This window comes from Chiloscyllium plagiosum, unplaced genomic scaffold (genome assembly GCF_037043375.1).
Source record: "Chiloscyllium plagiosum isolate Xiang-an unplaced genomic scaffold, Cpla_swu_hap1 HiC_scaffold_13, whole genome shotgun sequence".
Taxonomy (NCBI): Eukaryota; Metazoa; Chordata; class Chondrichthyes; order Orectolobiformes; family Hemiscylliidae; genus Chiloscyllium; species Chiloscyllium plagiosum.
In genome coordinates, this window is record NW_028270151.1 from 27,968,625 (window position 1) to 27,987,913 (window position 19,289).

At 41.8% G+C, this 19,289-nt stretch overlaps 1 protein-coding gene across 3 annotated transcripts in view; it reads right to left on the reverse strand.

The window, feature by feature from the left end:
• tp63 (tumor protein p63) overlaps positions 1-19,289 on the reverse strand; it is a 116,408-nt gene that overhangs the window by 26,083 nt on the left and 71,036 nt on the right. For all 3 annotated transcript variants that reach the window (XM_087993413.1, XM_043702555.2, XM_043702556.2), the window contains exons 3-7: positions 8,011-8,197; positions 4,938-5,053; positions 3,909-4,018; positions 1,670-1,806; positions 217-302 (exon numbers count right to left, since the gene is read on the reverse strand). In XM_087993413.1, the coding sequence (XP_087849539.1) occupies positions 217-302; positions 1,670-1,806; positions 3,909-4,018; positions 4,938-5,053; positions 8,011-8,197 (636 nt within the window). The remainder of the gene's footprint in view (positions 1-216; positions 303-1,669; positions 1,807-3,908; positions 4,019-4,937; positions 5,054-8,010; positions 8,198-19,289) is intronic.

Here is a 19,289-nt window from a genome sequence, read left to right on the forward strand (position 1 = left end):
AAATTCCAGCACCAGTTTTAAGACAAGATAATACAATATGACAATTAACATTTTAGAACTGCTCCAAAAAAAAACTGACAAATACAGATCCATGGGATGCTGTTCAAAAAAAAGTTGGCTGAAACAGTACTTCTTTAAATTGGAAATACACCAATTACCAATCAGTTATATCATAAATTCTAGAGGAGAAATTTAAGTAAAAATTTGAAAACTTACTGGCAAATAAAACAGTTCCTCATCGCCTGGTCGTCGTTTCTTATTACTGATTGAGGCTACCTGGATCCCCTGATTCACATGACGGACTATAAGAAAACATTAAAAAGAACTTTCTTAACTGATGTCATTTACAAATACCTTGCAAGAACTGGAACAAACACTATATTGGACAAACAGGCAGAAACCTAGTCACAAAAAGACATGACCCACTCTCACTAGTATCCTTACATACTGATGAGGAAGGACATCACTTTGACTGGGACAACACATTGAGCCTAGGATAAGCCAAACAGAGACATGCACGAGAATTCCGAGAGGCACTGCATTCCAAGCGGGACTCTATCAATAAACACACTGATTTGGATCCCATTTACCACTTCTGAGAAAAATAACAGGACATGACATCACCACAGGAAATGACATCACCTACCCAAAGAAACCCAAACTCAAATAGAAAGCAGGCCCTGCCACCAGTGCTTCATCCAGAGGCTCACTGATGTTAACTAGATTGGTGACGAAACCTTTGAAAACAAACCTTCTAGTCATCGAGCAAACCTACATCCAGAACCTCAACCTGAGCAATAAATCTCCTCGCAGCAGGCTAACTTTTTTAACAGCTCGAGTGCCAAATACAAGTGAATGTCAGCATTAATATCATTCATTCACATAAACTGGAATAACATTAATACTAAAAGCACCTCATTTAGCTTCCCTCTGAGTTCTACTGTTCTCCTGCTGTTACTGTGGCAAAGGCATAGATGAAACCCTGCTAATGCACATTAATAGGGTTTTGTTGCCCTCCAAGGTTACAGTGCAGATATGGAGCAACCTGAATAAATTCCAGTGTTTGACTTTGATATGGAGCAGAGCAGTAGAAATCTATTGAAAAAAGCTGAAGCAAGGGAAAGACAGATTGTACACAGCATTTGTTTACCTCTATTGACAAACAACAACTGCAGAAAAGTTTTGGTTGGGAGAGCACTGTCCTTAGCAGTGATGTGAAATACTGCCATACACTGTAATTTAACAGGAGGACCTAGTCCTGATATGCCACCTGGCTGTCACAATCAACTACCAAGGGAGAACTGTGTAATTACAATGAAATTAAAACCCCACTTTTTTTAAGAAGCAACCTTTCATTTGTGCCTCTGTCCTGTCTTTTGTGATCGTGTCCACAGCTCCTCAGTATGCAGAAATGAAAACGTGCAAAGAACAACACAACTATGGCACGCACACGTGCGCACACACAGGTTGACATGTCTGTGTGGAGTTGGTGAGGGCTAATATAATTGAATGGGCTGGGTCAGTACAGCATTGGGAACTCTAATAGTTCTCCTTGGGAACAGTATGTAACAGAACTCAAACTCATGCACAGCATTGGAATATCTACCGATATAAATTATGATGGTTTTGTGCCAGGCCAACTTTAGAAGGAGCCTCAGTAGTTACTTACGTCGCTTGCTTGTGTCGACACCTTTTGTTCCTTCAGTCACTTGTTGTTTGCGAATGCTGTCTTCATCTGCTTTGCGGTCACGGCCAGGACAAGCGCAAATACGAGCTTCGAAGCAGCGACGGCCAAGAACCTGACCACTAGACACAAGAGAATGTGACATTACCACATGCCATTACATTAAAACTGTGACACCACAACTATAGGAACAGAATTAGGCCATTCGGCTTATAGAATCTGCTCTGCCATTTAATCATGGCTGACATGCCTTCTCCATGTAATCTTTGATCGCCTTTCCAATCAAGAACCTATGTAACTCTGCCTTTAATACATTTGATGTGTTAGCCTCCTCTGCAGTAATGAGTATCACAGATTAACCACACTTCAGCCCAAGAAATTCCTCATCTCAGTTTTAAAAGATTGCCCCTTCACTCTGAGGCTATGTCCTTGGGTCCTAGTCTGTCCCACTAGTGGGAACATCTTCTCCACATCCACTTTATCCAGGCCTCTCCATTTTCTGGAAGTTTCAATCTGTTTTTCCACACCCCCTACCCTTCTAAACTCCATTGAGTGCAGACCAAGAGTCCTCAACTGCTCCTCATCTTGCCCTTCATATGTTTCTTCTTCTTTGGATGAATTTCTGCTGTGCCTCCTGAATTACCCGCTAAGAAATTCTTGCCATTGCTGCTCCACTGTCCTCCCTGCTAGGCTCACCTTCAAATCAACTCTGGCCAGCTCCTCCCTCATGTCTTTGTAGTTACCATGACTCAAATGTAATACGGTTACATCCAATTCCAGCTTCTCCCTCTCAAACTGCAGGGTGAATTCTAACTTATTACAACTACTCACCTCACGGAGTTTCTTCACCTTAAGCTTCCTAATCAAGTCGGACTCATTACTCATCACCAAATCTATAAATTGGATCCAAAACACTTTGTAACATACAAATTAACTGTGTACAGGAACCAAAGATGTTGGAATGACATTCATTATTTATACTCTTGTATCTCATTTACATCGAATAATATTCTGCAAAAAACCTGAGGATGTTTTAAAACCTTCAAGATGCAATTGGACTGAATACAGCATGGTACAGAAAATTACCAATAACATGGTAATTTGGAAGAACAAATAAGAATGCGAAATACAGGGTTAATGGTAGGGTTCTTAGTCAGGTGGAGGAACAGAGGGATCTTGGGGTCTATGTACATAGATCTTTGAAGGTTGCCACTCAGGTGGATAGAGTTTGTAAGAAGGCCTATGGAGTATTATCGTTCATTAGCAGAGGGATTGAATTCAAGAGTCGTGAAGTGATGTTGCAGCTGTACAGGACTTTGGTTAGGCCACAGTTGGAGTACTGTGTGCAGTTCTGGTCGCCTCACTTTAGGAAAGATGTGGAAGCTTTGGAGAGGGTGCAGAGAAGATTTACCAGGATGTTGCCTGGAATGGAGAGGAAGTCGTACGAGGATAGGTTGAGAGTTCTCGGCCTTTTCTCGTTGGAACGGCGAAGGATGAGGGGTGACTTGATAGAGGTTTATAAGATGATCAGAGGAATAGATAGAGTAGACAGTCAGAAACTTTTTCCCCGGGTACAACAGAGTGTTACAAGGGGACATAAATTTAAGGTGAAGGGTGGAAGGTATAGGGGAGATGTCAGGGGTGGGTTCTTTACCCAGAGAGTGGTGGGGGCATGGAATGCGCTGCCTGTGGGAGTGGTAGAGTCAGAATCATTGGCGACCTTTAAGCGGCATTTGGATAGGTACATGGATGGATACTTAATCTAGGTTAGAAGTTCGGCACAACATCGTGGGCCGAAGGGCCTGTTCTGTGCTGTATTGTTCTATGTTCTATGGGTTCAGAAACCATCGGACAATGAGGATACTACATAGTGAGAGAATGAGAAAGGTACCAAATAAATTCACATTGTCCTTGCCAAAGTTTCAAAGCAGCCTGTACAAATTCTCTCTTTTTGGGAGCTAACTTCATCAGCTAACTTCTGTAACCTGTGACACAAGACAATAATTTATGCACCTCTACAAATGTTGAAGTGGCAACAACTAGGCCATACCCATTTTACACTATCCTTATCCAGATAGCTTTGAGATGTATTTTAGTATCAGAATAAAGAAAAAAGGCACTACTCTAGTGCAAGTGGGAGAGTCATAGAGTATTATGAAATTCACTTGGTAAATGTGTTTATGTAAACTCAAACCCCAATCTAGAAGGAGCCCATGCTACTTACTCCCTGTTTTCCAAGGTGACAATGATGAGGATAGGACGCCGGTTCATTCCTCCAACACAGCTGCTGTTACACATGAAGTTATACAGGATTGTGGTGAATTCAGTGCCAACCTGGTTTAAAAATTGGTGAATAGAACAAAACATAAACTGAAGTTCTTCTGTACAATTATGCATTACATCAAAAACTTGCTGATACCGAGGCAATTGCATGAATTTTGTAGCTCCACTACACACTTTTTAAAAGTTAATTGACTTGTTGGGGTGACACTGAAAACCTGTTGACAACAATTCTAACCCTGTCAATAGGTCAAAACAGGTGATATTGAATCAGTTGCTGATTCTTATTTCTTGAATTTTCTTTTCCATATCAGTGGGCAGCATGGTGGCTTAGTGGTTAGCACTACAGCTTCACAGCGCCAGGGTTCGATTACCTCCTCGGGCAACTGTCTGTGTGGAGGTTGCACACTCCGTGTGTCTACATGGGTTTCCTCTGGGTGCTCCGGTTTCTTCCCACAACGTGCAGGTCAAGTGAACTGGCCATGCTCATTTTCCCATAGTGTTAGGTGCATTAGGGTAGGGAAATGGTCTGGGTGGGTTACTCTTTGGAGGGTCAGTATGGACTTGTTGGGCTGAAGGGTCTGTTTCCACACTGTAGGGAATCTAATCTAATAAAATGGGCAGACAGCTCACTGGGGCAGAGTATACAAAGACCAGATGACTCACCAGGGTAGAATGCAAAAAGTGCAGATGACTCATCAGGGCAAAGTGTAAAAGGAGCAAGATGACTCACTGAGACAGAGTGTAAAAGGATTGATGATTCAGTGGTGTGGAGTGTTAAAACAGCAGACAACTCACTGGGTAAAGTATAAAAAAGGTGCTCAATATGCACAGCTATAATCATTAAAACCAAGTCAGCAACACAATCCCAGAGACAGTGAAATAATCAGTGGGCAGACTACTTTCCACTCTCAAACATGTTCCTTACTTCAAAACTGATTAGCAACGTAGAGATCAAGGGGATATACCTTACCTGTGGTGGTTCATAGGGCACCATGACACTTTGCCTCCCAGTAATTGGGTCCTCAACATACTGGGCATGGCTGCTTCCCTCCACTCGGATTAGGTGACTTGGTGGGGCCACTTGACCTACAGGAACAATGTTTAGTTAAAAGGGAGTGACTTAATCATTCATAAAATCAAAGACAATGATATTTCCCCCAATATTCAGCTTTTACATCAGGAAATCAAACAAATTATAGTGAAGGACTCATTCGAGCAGAATACTATCTATCATTTACACTTCAGCCTTCCCCCATTCCCCCATCTCACCTTCAGCATATACACCAACATTTTGGTGACCATAATCAGATCTAGAGGTTTTGGATTAGTAGTGCTGGAAGAGCACAGCAGTTCAGGCAGCATCCGAGGAGCAGCAAAAGCCCTTCATCAGGAATAAACGCAGAGAACCTGAAGCTTGGAGAGATAAGCTAGAGGAGGGTGGGGGTGGGGAGAAAGTAGCATGGAGTACAATAGGTGAGTGGGGGAGGGGATAAAGGTGATAGATCAAGGAGGAGGTTGGAGTGGAAAGGTGGAAAAGAAGATAGGCAGGTAGGACAAGTCATAGGGACAGTGCTGAGCTGGAAGTTTGGAACTAGGGTGAGGTGGGGGAAGGGGAAATGAGGAAACTGTTGAAGTCCACATTCATGCCCTGGGGTTGAAGTATTCCGAGGCGGAAGATAAGGGAGTGGCAGTGAAGGAGGCCCAGGACCTCCATGTCCTCAGCAGAATGGGAGGGGGAGTTGAAATGCTGGGCCACAGGGTGGTGTGATTGATTGGAGGACTCACTCACCACCAGACGCCTGGAGGAAGAACGCCTCGTCTTCCGCCTCGGAACACTTCAACCCCAGGGCATCAAGGTGGCCTTCAACAGTTTCCTCGTTTCCCCTTCCCCCACCTCACCCTAGTTCCAAACTTCCAGCTCAGCACTGTCCCCATGACTTGTCCTACCTGCCTTTCTTTTCCACCTATCCACTCCACCCTCCTCCTTGACCTATCACCTTCATCCCCTCCCCCACTCACCTATTGTACTCCATGCTACTTTCTACCCACCCCCACCCTCCTCTAGCTCATCTCTCCACGCTTCAGGCTCTCTGCCTTTATTCCTGATGAAGGGCTTTTGTCCGAAACTTCGATTTTGCTGCTCCTCCGATGCTGCCTGAACTGCTGTGCTCTTCCAGCACCACTAATCCAAAATCTGGTTTCCAGCATCTGCAGTCATTGTTTTTACCTCAGATCTAGTGGTGGTCACTGGACCTTAAACATTAATTCTGCTTTTTCTTTAGATGCTGTCAGAATTGTTGCATTTTTCCAGCAATTTCTGAGCACCTGGTTTTCTTTATTATTTGTGTTATGACAATATCACTACAGCAAAATCTCCTCCCCAACTGTGCAAGTAACAGCATCTGACGCAGCAATGTGATGATCTGCAACCCTTACTTGCACACATACTATGGCTTGTATTATATGCATATAGGTTGCAGTTCAGTGTTACCTGTTGCTGATGTATGGGGTGAGGTTGCACGCTGCACATCATTGAACAACCCGGTCTTGAAATAAAGTCAGCTTGTTTGAAATACAATCTTGACCTTCTTATCAATGTGAAGAAACTGACAAAACCCACCAAATCAGAATTACACTGGCTGCATCCTACTTATGGATATCAACCTACCAATCATTTTTAACGATGGACCAAAAGTATCAGACCTCACATTATTTCAATTTGGTTTAACAAATACTATAAAACTGGAGTACTGAAGAAGTGTTCAGCTACAGGTCAAACCTGACAACTACGTTCAGGAAAATTTAAGGAGCTGAAGACTGGATTTAATTATGGTATGATGCCTTGGATTTTTTTTAGCTTTCTGTGCCATCCTATGAATAGAAACCCTCAATTAACTTTAAATAGGTGGGAGAACATGAGCTTGAAAGCTCAGAAGTAAAAAGCTCTAGCCAATATTAGTCTAAAGATTCATCGCACTGTTAATGAATGTATACCAATTATATAGTATCTGATTGCACACAGAAAATGAGTACAGTATGACATTTCAATGACACCAAAACCTAACAATTTGAAGATTGGTCAAAAAGTGTGACAGATCATAAAGCATTTTTTTGGTTATCTTAGTTTTGATGCAGCATTCTGTTAATGAGTTACTCAGCCTTACCTATCATTGAAAAAACCTTAGAGTAGACAACTTTAGGGATTAAAGTCAAAGGGTGTGGTACTGGAAAAGCACAGCCAGTCAGGCAGCATCCGAGGAGCAGGGGAATCTACATTTCGAGCATAAGCTCTTCACCAGCGACTCCTGATGAACAGCTTATGCTCGAAATGTGGATTCTCCAGCTCCTTGGATGCTGCCTGACCGGCTGTGCTTTTCCAGCACCACACTCGTCAACTCTGACCTCCAGCATCTGCGGTCCTCATTTTCTCTAACTTTAGGGATTAAACAGCTGTTGCTCTCTGAGCAATACTACAGGCTGTATGTCACATGTGGGCAGTCTACAGAGTAAAAGAAGGCAACACAGACATTTAGGAATGATTCGGAGATGCCGGTGTTGGACTGGGGTGTACAAAGTTAAAAATTACACAACACCAGGTTATAGTCCAACAGGTTTAATTGGAAGCACACTAGCTTTCGGAGCGACGCTCCTTCATCAGGTGATTGCCTGATGAAGGAGCGTCGCTCCGAAAGCTAGTGTGCTTCCAATTAAACTTGTTGGACTATAACCTGGTGTTGAGATTTTTGACATTTAGGAAGGGATTGAAAGTGTATTATTCTAAAACTGTACATGAAAACCTTAATCACTTCAGCCTTAACAGGGCATTGTCTACGTGATAATGTATTTTGAGTAGAGAATAGATGAAGAGTCCTTTATCAGTTAGGTGTCTTAAAGTGATGAGAAGTTTCTGGCACAAGAACATACAAATAAATGCAAAATGTTGGTCATTCAGCTCCCATAAGTCTCTCCACATCCCCTTCTTACCCCAGAAGCCCTGCTCCTTTAAAATTCTGATATTTAAAGAAACAGTCAGGTAGCCTTACCATCATTGAACTCTCGACTCAGCTCATGATTTGGGCATCTTTTTACCACTTCAGTAACATGCTCTGCCTTCTTGTACACTGGCATGGCCCGAATCACAGCACCTTGTGGTGGTTGTGTCATCACTTTGATCTGGATTGGACATGTTTTGGCAATCTGACAGTATAATTTCTTGAGTTCTGGAGAATACTGGTAGAAACAGGAGAAACAGTATTGAGCTTGACATTTATATAGCAACAGTTGATTCAATTCACAGTTTTTGATTGACCCCTCATTGCATTTGAGCTGCCAGTCTTAAAACATCACAAGTGTGAAGAACAGGATTATGGATTAGCAAATTATATTAGAAATCTTACAAGTTTAGGTATTGGTCAGAATATAGAGTATAGGAGTTGGGAGGTCACGTTGCGGCTGTACAGGACATTGGTTAGCCCACTGTTGGAATATTGGAAGGAGGTTGTGAAACTTGAAAGGGTTCAGAAAAGATTTACGAGAATGTTGCCTCAGTTGGAAGATTTGAGCTGTAGGGGGAGGTTGAATAGGCTGGGGCTGTTTTCCCTGCAGTGTCAGAGGCTGCGGAGTGACTTTATCGAGGTTGATAAAATCAAGAGGGGCATGGATAGGATAAACAGACAAAGTCTTTTCCCTGGGGTGAGGGAGTCCAGAACTAGGGGGCATAGGTTTAAGGTGAGAGGGGAAAGATACAAATGGGACTGGAGGAGCAACATTTTCACGCAGAGGGTAGTGTGTGTATGGAATGAGCTGCCAGAGGAAATGGAGGCGGCTGGTACAATTGCAGCATTTAAAAGGAATCTGAAAGGGTATATTATTAGGAAGGGTTTAGAGGGATACGGGCCAAGTGCTGGCAAATGGGACTAGATTAGGTGAGGATATCTGGTCGGCATGGGCGCGTTGCACCGAAGTGTGTGTTTCCGCGCTGTACATCTCTGAGACTCTAAGTAAATTATTAAATATGGATGAACTGAATCTTGCAAGTGCATACGATACTAATAGTCAATTCCTATAGCTGCAGTTCATATGGAAGTTTATAATGTAGTAAAAGTGTACTGGAGTTGAAACTCATTGCATATTATTGGTGTGTTTCGTTGAAAGCTCACATGCACCACTGAAATAATCAAGGAGGTGGTATTAGAGTCCTATAGCACGGTCCAACTCATCCATGTTGACCAAGTTTCCCAAATTAAATTGGTCTCACTTGCCTGCGTTTGGCCCATATCCCTCCAAACCTTTCACATTCATGCACCTTTCCAAATATCTTTTGAATGTTCTGACTGTACCTGCCACTTCCAGTTCCACTGGCAGTTCATTCCACATATGAACCACACTGTGTGTGAAAGAGTTGTCCCTTAGGTCCTTTTCAAATCTTTCTTCTCACCTTAAAAATATGCCCTCTAGTTTTGAACTTGTCACTCCAGGGAAGAGACCTTTGCTATTCACCTTATCTATATGCCTCATAATTTTATAAACCTCTATAAGGTCATCCCTCAATGTCCAATGCTCCACTGAGGAAAAAGTCCCAAACTATCCATATTACTCAAACGCTCCATTCCCAGCAACATCCTGGTAAAACGTTTCTGAACAGTCTCCAATTTTAAAATATCCTTGCTGTAACACAGCAACCAGACTGTACATAGCACTCCAAAAGTGGTCACATCAAAACCCTGTACAACTTCAACATAACGTCCCAACTCTCATACTCAATGGTCTAAGCAATGAACACAAACGTTCTAAACAATGTCTTAACCACGCTGTCTGTGATGCAAATTTCAAAAAGAACTATGTACCCGAATCCTAGGTGTCTCTATTCAACAACGTTACCCACGGCCCTACCATTAATTGTATCAATTCTGCCCTTGTTTCCTTTACCAAAATGCATTTATCCAAATTAAACTGCATCTGTCACTCCTCAGCCCACTGGTTCAACTGGTCAAGATCCATTTGTAATCTTAGATAGCCTTCTTCACTGGCGACCACGCCAACATTTCTGGTGTCATCTGCAAACGTACCTCCTAAATTCTCATCTATATCTTTCATGTGACTAACAAAATTGGACCCAGCACTCAACCCTGTGGAACACCACTGGTTACAGACTTCCATCCGGATAACCAACCTTCCTCCACCGCCTACTGTCAAGCCAATTTTGTATTCAACTGACAAGCTATCTCTGAAGCCTTTGTGATCTAACTTTACTTATTTGTCGACCATGCAGAATATTGACAAAAGGCTTTATTAAAGTCCATGTAGACAATATCTACTACTCTTTTCGGTTGTGTCCTCAAAAAACTCAATCAAGTTAGTGAGACACCATTTCTCATGCACAAAGTCATATTGACTATTCCTAATCAGTCCTTCCCTCTCCAAATGTTTGCAAATCCTCTCTCTCAGAATCTCCTGCAACAGTTTATCTAATACTGATGTCAGATTCACAGGTCTATAGTTCAACTATCTTATAATCTTTCTTAAATAAAGGAACATTAGCCACCCTCCAGTCCTCTGGCACCTTACTCGTTGCTGTAGGTGATAGAAATATCTCTGCTAGGGGTTCTGCAATTTCTTCCCTAGCTTCCTGCAATGTCCTGGGATACACTTCATCAGGTCCCAGAGATTCATCTACCTTTATGCTTCTTTTTGAAGACTTCCAGCACTTCCTCTTCTGTGAGATGTACTGTTTTCATGACATCAATATGGATTTATCCTAATTCGTTAGCCTCCATTGGTATTATGAAGGAACAAGATCAAATGACTAACAGGCTCGGTGGAACCAATACTGCTTTTTCCAAACAAGCACAGCCAGAATTGTTCAATTACTCACTTACTGGCCTGCAACTTCCAAGTCCAGGGAAATAAGTAATTGTGTTTGGAACTGTGGGGTGGTGACATGCACATGTGGAATGTGCAGTACTGCTGGGTCCACACAAGAAGAATGTCCTATCTTAAGAGTTCAAGAAAATATAGGAAGCTTTTAAATTCAGAAGTTTTTCAACTGAAAAGGCCCCAACTGCAATTCACCTCAATTGCACCCTCAAGCAATGAATTAAGGAAACATGGAGGACAGTTTCAACTGACATTTGTAAATATCATTATCTCAACTGACTCTAGCATATTTAATGATAAGTACAGATATAGCCTGGCCAAATGTCAGTAAACTAAGTTCATTTTGACAGATTCTGTAACTTGGTAAATTTTAGACAAGAAACCTTTAGCATATCAAACCCTCCCTGGTATACAGAACGTACAGCTCAGGAACAGGCCCTTCAGCCCACCATGACTGAGCTGACCAGATCATTCTAAACTAATGTCATCTGCCTGCACATGGCTGTATCCCTCTATTTCCTGTTCATGTGTTTGTCCAAATGTCTCAAACGTTGCTATAATTTCTACTTCTACAATTTCCCCTGGCCGACCAGCCCATTAAAAAAAAACCTGCCTTTAACTGCTCCATTAAATTTTCCCCTTCACACTAAATCTACGCCCCCGAGCATTTCACATTTCTACTCGGGGAAAAGATTCTGTCTATCCACCCTATCCATGCCTATCATCATTTATATACTTCTACCAGGTTGCCCCTCAGCCTCTGATACCCTAAGGAAAACATTCAAGCTTGTTTAACCTCTCCTTACAGCTAATACACTTCAATCCAGGCAACATCCTCGTAAGGGCATGTGCCCGAAACGTCGAATCTTCTGTTCCCTAGATGCTGCCTGACCTGCTGTGCTGTTCCAGCAATAAAGTTTCAACAACATCCTCGTAAACCTCTTCAGCACTCTCTCCAAAAGCTTCACATCCTTCCTGTAGTGTAGCGACTAGAACTGCCCACAATGCTCCAAAAGTACATTTCTAATAAGCCAAATCTTACAAGAACCTTTCTAGCTTCTCCTTGAGAAGCATTAACATATTTGGTTTCACTGCCTGCATCTGTATTTTCGTTCCTCAGATTACCTTAAGTTTTACTTGTGCAAGCTTTCATTCTCTCTGATCATAATGATGCAACCCTACCTACTGGGATCATTTCACTTGTGTAGTGAGATGCTGATGTAATATACAGGCCAGCCTAAGGAATTTTTACCCCACATAAACTCACAGCCATTAGTCCTTATTGGAGTTGGCTCTTCAGAAAATTAATTTGCATGAAAGATTTAAAAAACAACTTAAAAAGTTACCGAACTTATTCTAATCAAATCCATATCAACTGTGAAGTTTAAGGCAAAGATCACTTTTACTTTCATTAATCACTTGAATAAAAAAATACTCTGCTAAAGGAAGTCACACTGGTAAACCTTTCATCAAGATATTGAATTTTTTAGCAACAATTAAATATATTTGATGGCTATCAAAGGAACATCTCAGGATGTTAAGGTACCTTAAGTGCGCAAAAGTTTAGGGAAAAAAGATGACTGTTTATTGCTGCTTATTCGCTTAGCCTTGCTAGACTGTTGGCATGCATGGAGTTTAATTATGAACAAAATATGGAGCAGCTACAACGTACCTTCTCAGTACTGACCTGTATACTCTCACTCAATGTCAATGATGAAGCATTCTACAAGTCAGCATCTCCAGAAAGCAGAGAACAGTGATTTAAAACAAAGTGTGTGTGCTTTTGAGAAGAGGTATGTCCCCCACTGTTCGAATACAATATGCATTAAAAGGCAAGATGTGGGTCAGAGATAAACCCGGAGGAGAGCATGACCCCTGTCAGTGTAAATCTGTCTTTACCTCAACAAACAGGTGAGCAATATCATGCAATCGCTCCTTGCCTTCAGGTGTTGTGCAGCTGACAAAAAGTTCTTACAAAGTAGCATTAAGTGGAACTGACTCTTCTGTCACTACACATGCAAAAGATCTGCACAAATTCAGAATTTTAATTTAAGCCCATCCTTCTAGTTTACAGGAATCAGGAGAGATTTCATGATGATCTAACAGGGCAGTATTCACATAAGTGGTGCCATGAACGCCTTGCTGTGGGTTGTCAAGTTGCAACCCCACCACATACAGCAGAGGCAAGCAACTGTTACTGTCAACTCATGATTGGAAGCAAAATTAATATGGTTGCGAGAAAGAAGGCAGAGAAATAATACAAAGGATATACAAACATTGTAGTGCTGATGAGTGAAAGATTTTAACTTCATTGCGCTTTTCAGCAATGGTTAAAACAAAGGCGTGCATAAGATCATAAGAAATGGAACTAGGTGGCAGTCATTCGGCTCATTGAACTTGATACATTGTTCACTTGGATCACAGCCCCTATGCCCACTTTCTTGCCCTTTCCCCACAACCCTTGATTAACCAAGCGATCAAGTATCTTATCTATTTCACCCTTAAATATACACAAGACCTCTGCACCCAACAGCTCTTGGTGGTAAAAGTTCCAAAGACTCTCAATGCTGAGAAGCAATTCCTCTTCCTCTCAGTCTTAAATTAGCACCTTTTATCCTAAGGCTATGTCCTCTGGTCCTGGACTCTCCCACAAGGGAAAAATATCTGCACAGCATTTTTCCTGTCAAGCCCCGTAAGAATGCATACCAATGAAATCACTTTGCATTCTTCTAAACTCCAGTGAGTAAAGTCTTAACCGCATAAGACAATTTTCCAAACCTAGCGAACTGTCTTCAATGAAATATAATCTTTTCTTAAATAAGGGGACCAAAACTGCTCCAGATGTACTGTCGCTGCAACACTTCCCTCGTCTTATACTTCAAATATCTTGAAATAACAGCCTACATACCATTAGTCTTTTTGATCACCTGCTGTACGTGTGCGCTAGCCTTTTGCATACAAGGAAGGACATGCTGGCATTGGCGGGGTCCAGAGGTGGTTTACATGAATGATCTTGGGAATGAATGGTTGCCATATGAGAAACAGTTGAGAACTCAATGACACTTAGAGGAATAGGGGGAAGCTGAGTGAAGGGACAACCCTTTAGAACTGAGATGAGGAGAAATTTCTTCAGCCAGAGGGTGGGCAATCTGCGCTGTAAGAGGGCTATAGAGATCAAGTCATTGGATGAATTTAAGACAGATATGACTTGATTTGGTTCGATTAGCAAAGGGATCAAGGGTTACAGGGAGAAGACAGGAGAATGGGGCTGAGAAACTTATCAACCATGATTGAATGGCGGAGGAAACTCTAAGCTGAATGGCCTAATTCTGCTCCAATTATTTTACGGTCTTATTGAAATAATACTGTTTCTTTGGTCTCTTCCAAAATGAACCACCTCATTTTCCCACAATATATTCTATTTGCCAACTTCTTGCCCACTTAAGCAATCAATAGCTCTCTTTAAACGGTTTGCATCCCTCTTGCAAACAGCCTTTCCACCTAATTTTGTGTTGTCTACAAATTTGGCAACAGTACGTTCAGTCTTCTTCCAACTCTCAGTTACGGTCACAGCACTGATCTCTGTGGAACCCCACTTGTCACCAACTAGAAAAAGAACCTTTTATCCTCATTTGCTGTTTCCTGCAGAAGCAGATGGATGTGTATGCGTGCGTGCGCATATTTGCATGAAAGACTGAAGGTAGCAGAACAAGGCAAAAGTGCTATTTCTAAAGCATACAGAATTCTAGGCGTCATAAGGAGGGCACAATATACAAAAGCAAGGATGCTATAATAAACTTGTGTAAAATGCTGGTTTAGCCTGCACTGAATATTGATTAGATTAGATTACATTACAGTGTGGAAACAGGTCCTTCGGCCCAACAAGTCCACACCGACCCGCCGAAGCACAACCCACTCATACCCCTACATTTACCCCTTACCTAACACTACGGGCAATTTAGCATGGCCAATTCACCTGACCTGCACATCTTTGGACTGTGGGAGGAAACCGGAGCACCCGGAGGAAACCCACGCAGACACGGGGAGAACGTGCAAACTCCACACAGTCACTCGCCTGAGGCAGGAATTGAACCCGGGTCTCTGGCGCTGTGAGGCATCCAGCTCAGGACACCACACTTTAGGAAGGATGTAAAACATTAAAATTGATGCGGAAAAGATTCACAAAAATGGGTCCAGTGGTGAGGGACTTCAGTTATATCGATAGTTTGGAGAAAGTGTGTGTGTAGTGCCAGAGTAGGTTCAGAGGTGGTTTAATTGAGGTATTTAAATTCCTGTGCCGTCTGGGCAGAGCAGCCAGGGAAAACTGGTATAAGTACCAGAGAATATAAACTTCAGATAATTGGAAAATGAAGTTTTAGCTTCCTGCTGTTCTTAACCATCCTATGATACTGTGTCTGGAGAGAATGGAGCAGGTCCATTTGCACTTTGAGCCAGTTACATTAATGTGGAGCTTGCTATAAGGCCATCAGTAGGAAATGGATCTGCTCAATCCAAGTTTAAACTAAACTGCAATCTCAGCTAGTGCTTTCCTTCAAAAGAATTTCTAGACAACAGTGACCCTCATTAAATATCTCTCTGCTTATACTTCAAAATAGGTAGTAAAAAGGGTCAGTTTTAAGCTCGCCAGCATACACCTGCATTTTACAGAAGAAAGTAATAGTCAATAGAATTATGATTTTTAGGTAAACAATTTTTTAATCAACTTTATGCAGTATCTTTCTCTGGGCTGGGACATCCAGTACTAGGGGAAATCTTTCCTGTCTGTCCCCAACTGGCTCCATTGCGAACAGCAGGATGGTACAAGACTGAACCAGCCCTGCCAAATGCAGCAAAACCTTCTGACCCCAGGATGACCCATAGCCCAAGTACAAGATTCAGAACTGCTGAATGCTCCATGTGTTGGCTGCGATCCAGTGGATCAAACACTTGACTTTAGGTCTTAATCTTGTGGGTTTAAGCCTGACTTCATTGATAGGAGCACAAAATCTTGGCTGACCCTCTAAATATTGAAGGGGTGCACCACTGTTGGAGATACTGTCTTGTTGATGAAACATTTAATTGATGCCATGTCTGTTCTCGAAGGTTGACATAAAAGATCACGTGACACTATTGTAAAGTAGTGCAGAGAATTTATTTTTAGTGTCCTGACTGATATTAATCTGGCAATAAGTGTCACAAAACCAAACTACTCAGCCATCTGGAATTTTTGTTGTGCATTAATTATTTGTGACATTGCTATTTTACAACAGTAATTATATTTCACAAACTATTTCATTGACAGTGAAACATGCTATATAAATGCAAGTTTTTTTTTACTGCTTACCCTTTATTTCACAGTTATTGCACTTCAATTGTTCCAAACATATCTCAATGCTCACAACTTTATTTTCCTTGTTAAGTTTTCAAACATTAATTTAAGGTTAACCCTCCACACCTTCACTCTACTTCAGCAGACCACCCCCAACCCCCACACCCTGTTTGATTTTAGAAAATGCACTCCTTTGCAAGTATTCCGTGTGCGCATGTGTGTGTGTGCCAAGTCCTGTCAGCTAACACCTGCCTTCTTTCGCAATATGCCGCCAGTCAAGGTGTGTCTCTCAAAAAAAAAACCTGGACAATTGTGCTGATGTTGGATCAGACGCCCTCGGAGCATTTAGCTCTTTCCACTGAACTCCCAGCTGCTGCCAGCTGTCAGTCTCTCGATAAATTACTTCAAAGCTGCAACGTTCTCTGACACTCCCAGGTGCTGACATCAGACAGGTGGGTCTTCGACACGGCTAACTTGTCAGTATCCACGCGACAGGATATGTCCATTAAACCAACCACAAAAGAATTAATGCAGATGCCACAGTAATTCTCCAAACCCTCAGGGCAAGAATTGTTAAACACTGGTAATACTGCACTCTCAAACAGCTGCACACAGCAAAATGATCCCACTTACCAACAGTCTACAGCAGAAACCCAAAGTTACATAGGCTGCTAATCAGATTAGAAAGGCTTGCTTTATCCCTTTCACAAACTCAGGATGTGAGCACATGGGACAGAACTAACTGGCTCAGGGTTGGAGGGCTGAAGGGCCTGTTCTTCTGCCGCAATTTTCGTTGTTCTTGTTCTTTGATTCAGATTTTTAAAAACCTTTTTGCCCAAGATAAATGATCTACTGTTTAGCTGTACCATGTTACAGAATCAACCAGAATAAGGTTTAGTGCCGTTTCACCTCTGTGAATCTAATCAGAACACATCAAGTTGTTAATGACTACCCCAAACTTTTCGGAATACTCAGCAGAATCCATCATTAAGTCCAACAGAAGAACATTTCAAATGTGTTTGATCACTGATGAAAGCAGACTGCAGAGGCCAGTCTGATGTATACATTTCAGCTAAGTTAGGCAGAAAGGTGCCAATCTGTGAAAAGATTTCGCCCTAGTTAAACAGCCATAAATGCACAAACACAAATAGTATGGGGTAATTTTCTTTGCTCTGGCTGCAGCGATGCAGAACAGGAGAGAAACTAGAGTTCACATTTTCAGACACGTACAGGAGGAGAGATTGAGGAGAGTGGGTTTGTATGATCTGAGGTTAGAAGAATGAGCCACCATCGCATTGGAACTTACAAAATTCTTCAAGGGCTAGACAGGGTAGATGCAGAAAAGATCCAGAAACAGCATGATATAAAACTTTCTATCATTGGAGGAACAAAAGGAGCAGAAAATGACATTCAACCTTCAAACCTGCTCACATTCGATTGGATCAATTCAGATTATCTACTTCAACTCCATCTGCATATTCCTTGATGTCATTTGTATCTAGAAAATTAATTGATCTCTATCTTCAACATATTCAATGACATAACTTCTGCTCCTTTCTGGGAGAGAATTCCAAACATCCACTACCCTCAGAGTGAAGAAATACTTTCTCATCTCAGTCCTATATAGTTAGCCTTGTTTTGATAATGTGTCATTGGTTCTAGCCAGAAGAAACTTCTTTTCTGCAACTACCCTATCTAGCCCTTGAAGAATTTTGTATGTTCCAATGAGATTGCAGGTCATTCTTTTCGTTTGTAGATAATACAAACAAACTCTCCTCAATCTCCCTTCATTGTGTTCTCTCCATTCCCAACAATCTGTTTGAAGAATCTCCACTGCACCCCCTTTATAGCAAGTACATCCTTTCTTAGGCGTGTAGACCAGAATCGCACACAATATTCTAGGTGTGATTTCACTAATTTTCTATGTAACTGATACAAGGCTTCTTTTTGTTAAAGAATGGTTGTACCTTACTAATTTGTTTGAATTTTTTGATAAATTAACAAGGATGATTGATGAGAGTAATCTAGTGCTTGTTTTTTAGGCATTTAACAAGGTCTCACATGGCAAACTGGTTGGTAAAATGAAAACACAAGACGTAAGTGAATAGAACATAGAACAGTACAGCACAGCACAGAACCTTCAGCCCTTTATGTTGTGCCAAAGATCAAACTAACCTACATACCCTTTATTGTACTATCTTCCACTGTCTATCCAAGAGTTGCTTAAATGTCCCTAGTGTATCTGACTCTACCACCACTACTGGCAGGGCATTCCATGCACCCACTCCTCTCTGCAACGAATCTACCTGAACCTTCCTCCAATTACTTTAAAATTATGACCTCCTCATGATAGACATTTCCACCATGAGGAAAAAATCTCTGGCTATCCACTCTATGTCTCTCAACATCTTATATAGCTCTATCAAGTCACCTCTCATCCTTCTTTGCTCCAATGAAAAAAAACCGTAACTCCCTCAACCTTTCTTCATTAGACATGCCCTCCAGTCCAGGCAACATCCTGGTAAATCTCCTCTGCACTCTCTCTAAAGCTTCCCCATCTTTTCTATAATGAGGCAACCAGAACTGAACACAATATTCCAAGTGTGGTCTAATCAAGGCTCTATAGAGCTGCAGCATACCCTTGTGGCTCTTAAACTCATTCCCCCTGCTAATGAACGCCAAACCACCATATGCCTTCTTGACAACTCTATCAAACTGGTTGGCAATTTCGAAGGATCCATGGACATGGACCCAAAGATCTTTCTGTTCCTCCACACTGCCAAGAACCCTGCCTTTAATTCTATTCTGCATTCAAATTCGACCTTTCAAAGTGAACAGCATCACATTTTTCCAGGTTGATTTCCATCTGTCACTTATCAGCCCAGTTCTGATATCCTGTAAATATCCCTTTGCAACCCACAACAGCCCTCCACACTATCGACAACTCCAATGTAGCAAGCTGGAATCAAAAATGGGTGCAGTGACAGAAAACAATGGTCAACAGATGTTTTTGCGACTGGGATGCGATTTCCAGTAGCACTCCACTGGACTCAGTTTGAATCTCTTGCTGTTTGTGGTATATAATAATTTTGGACTTGTATGTGGGAGGCATCTTTG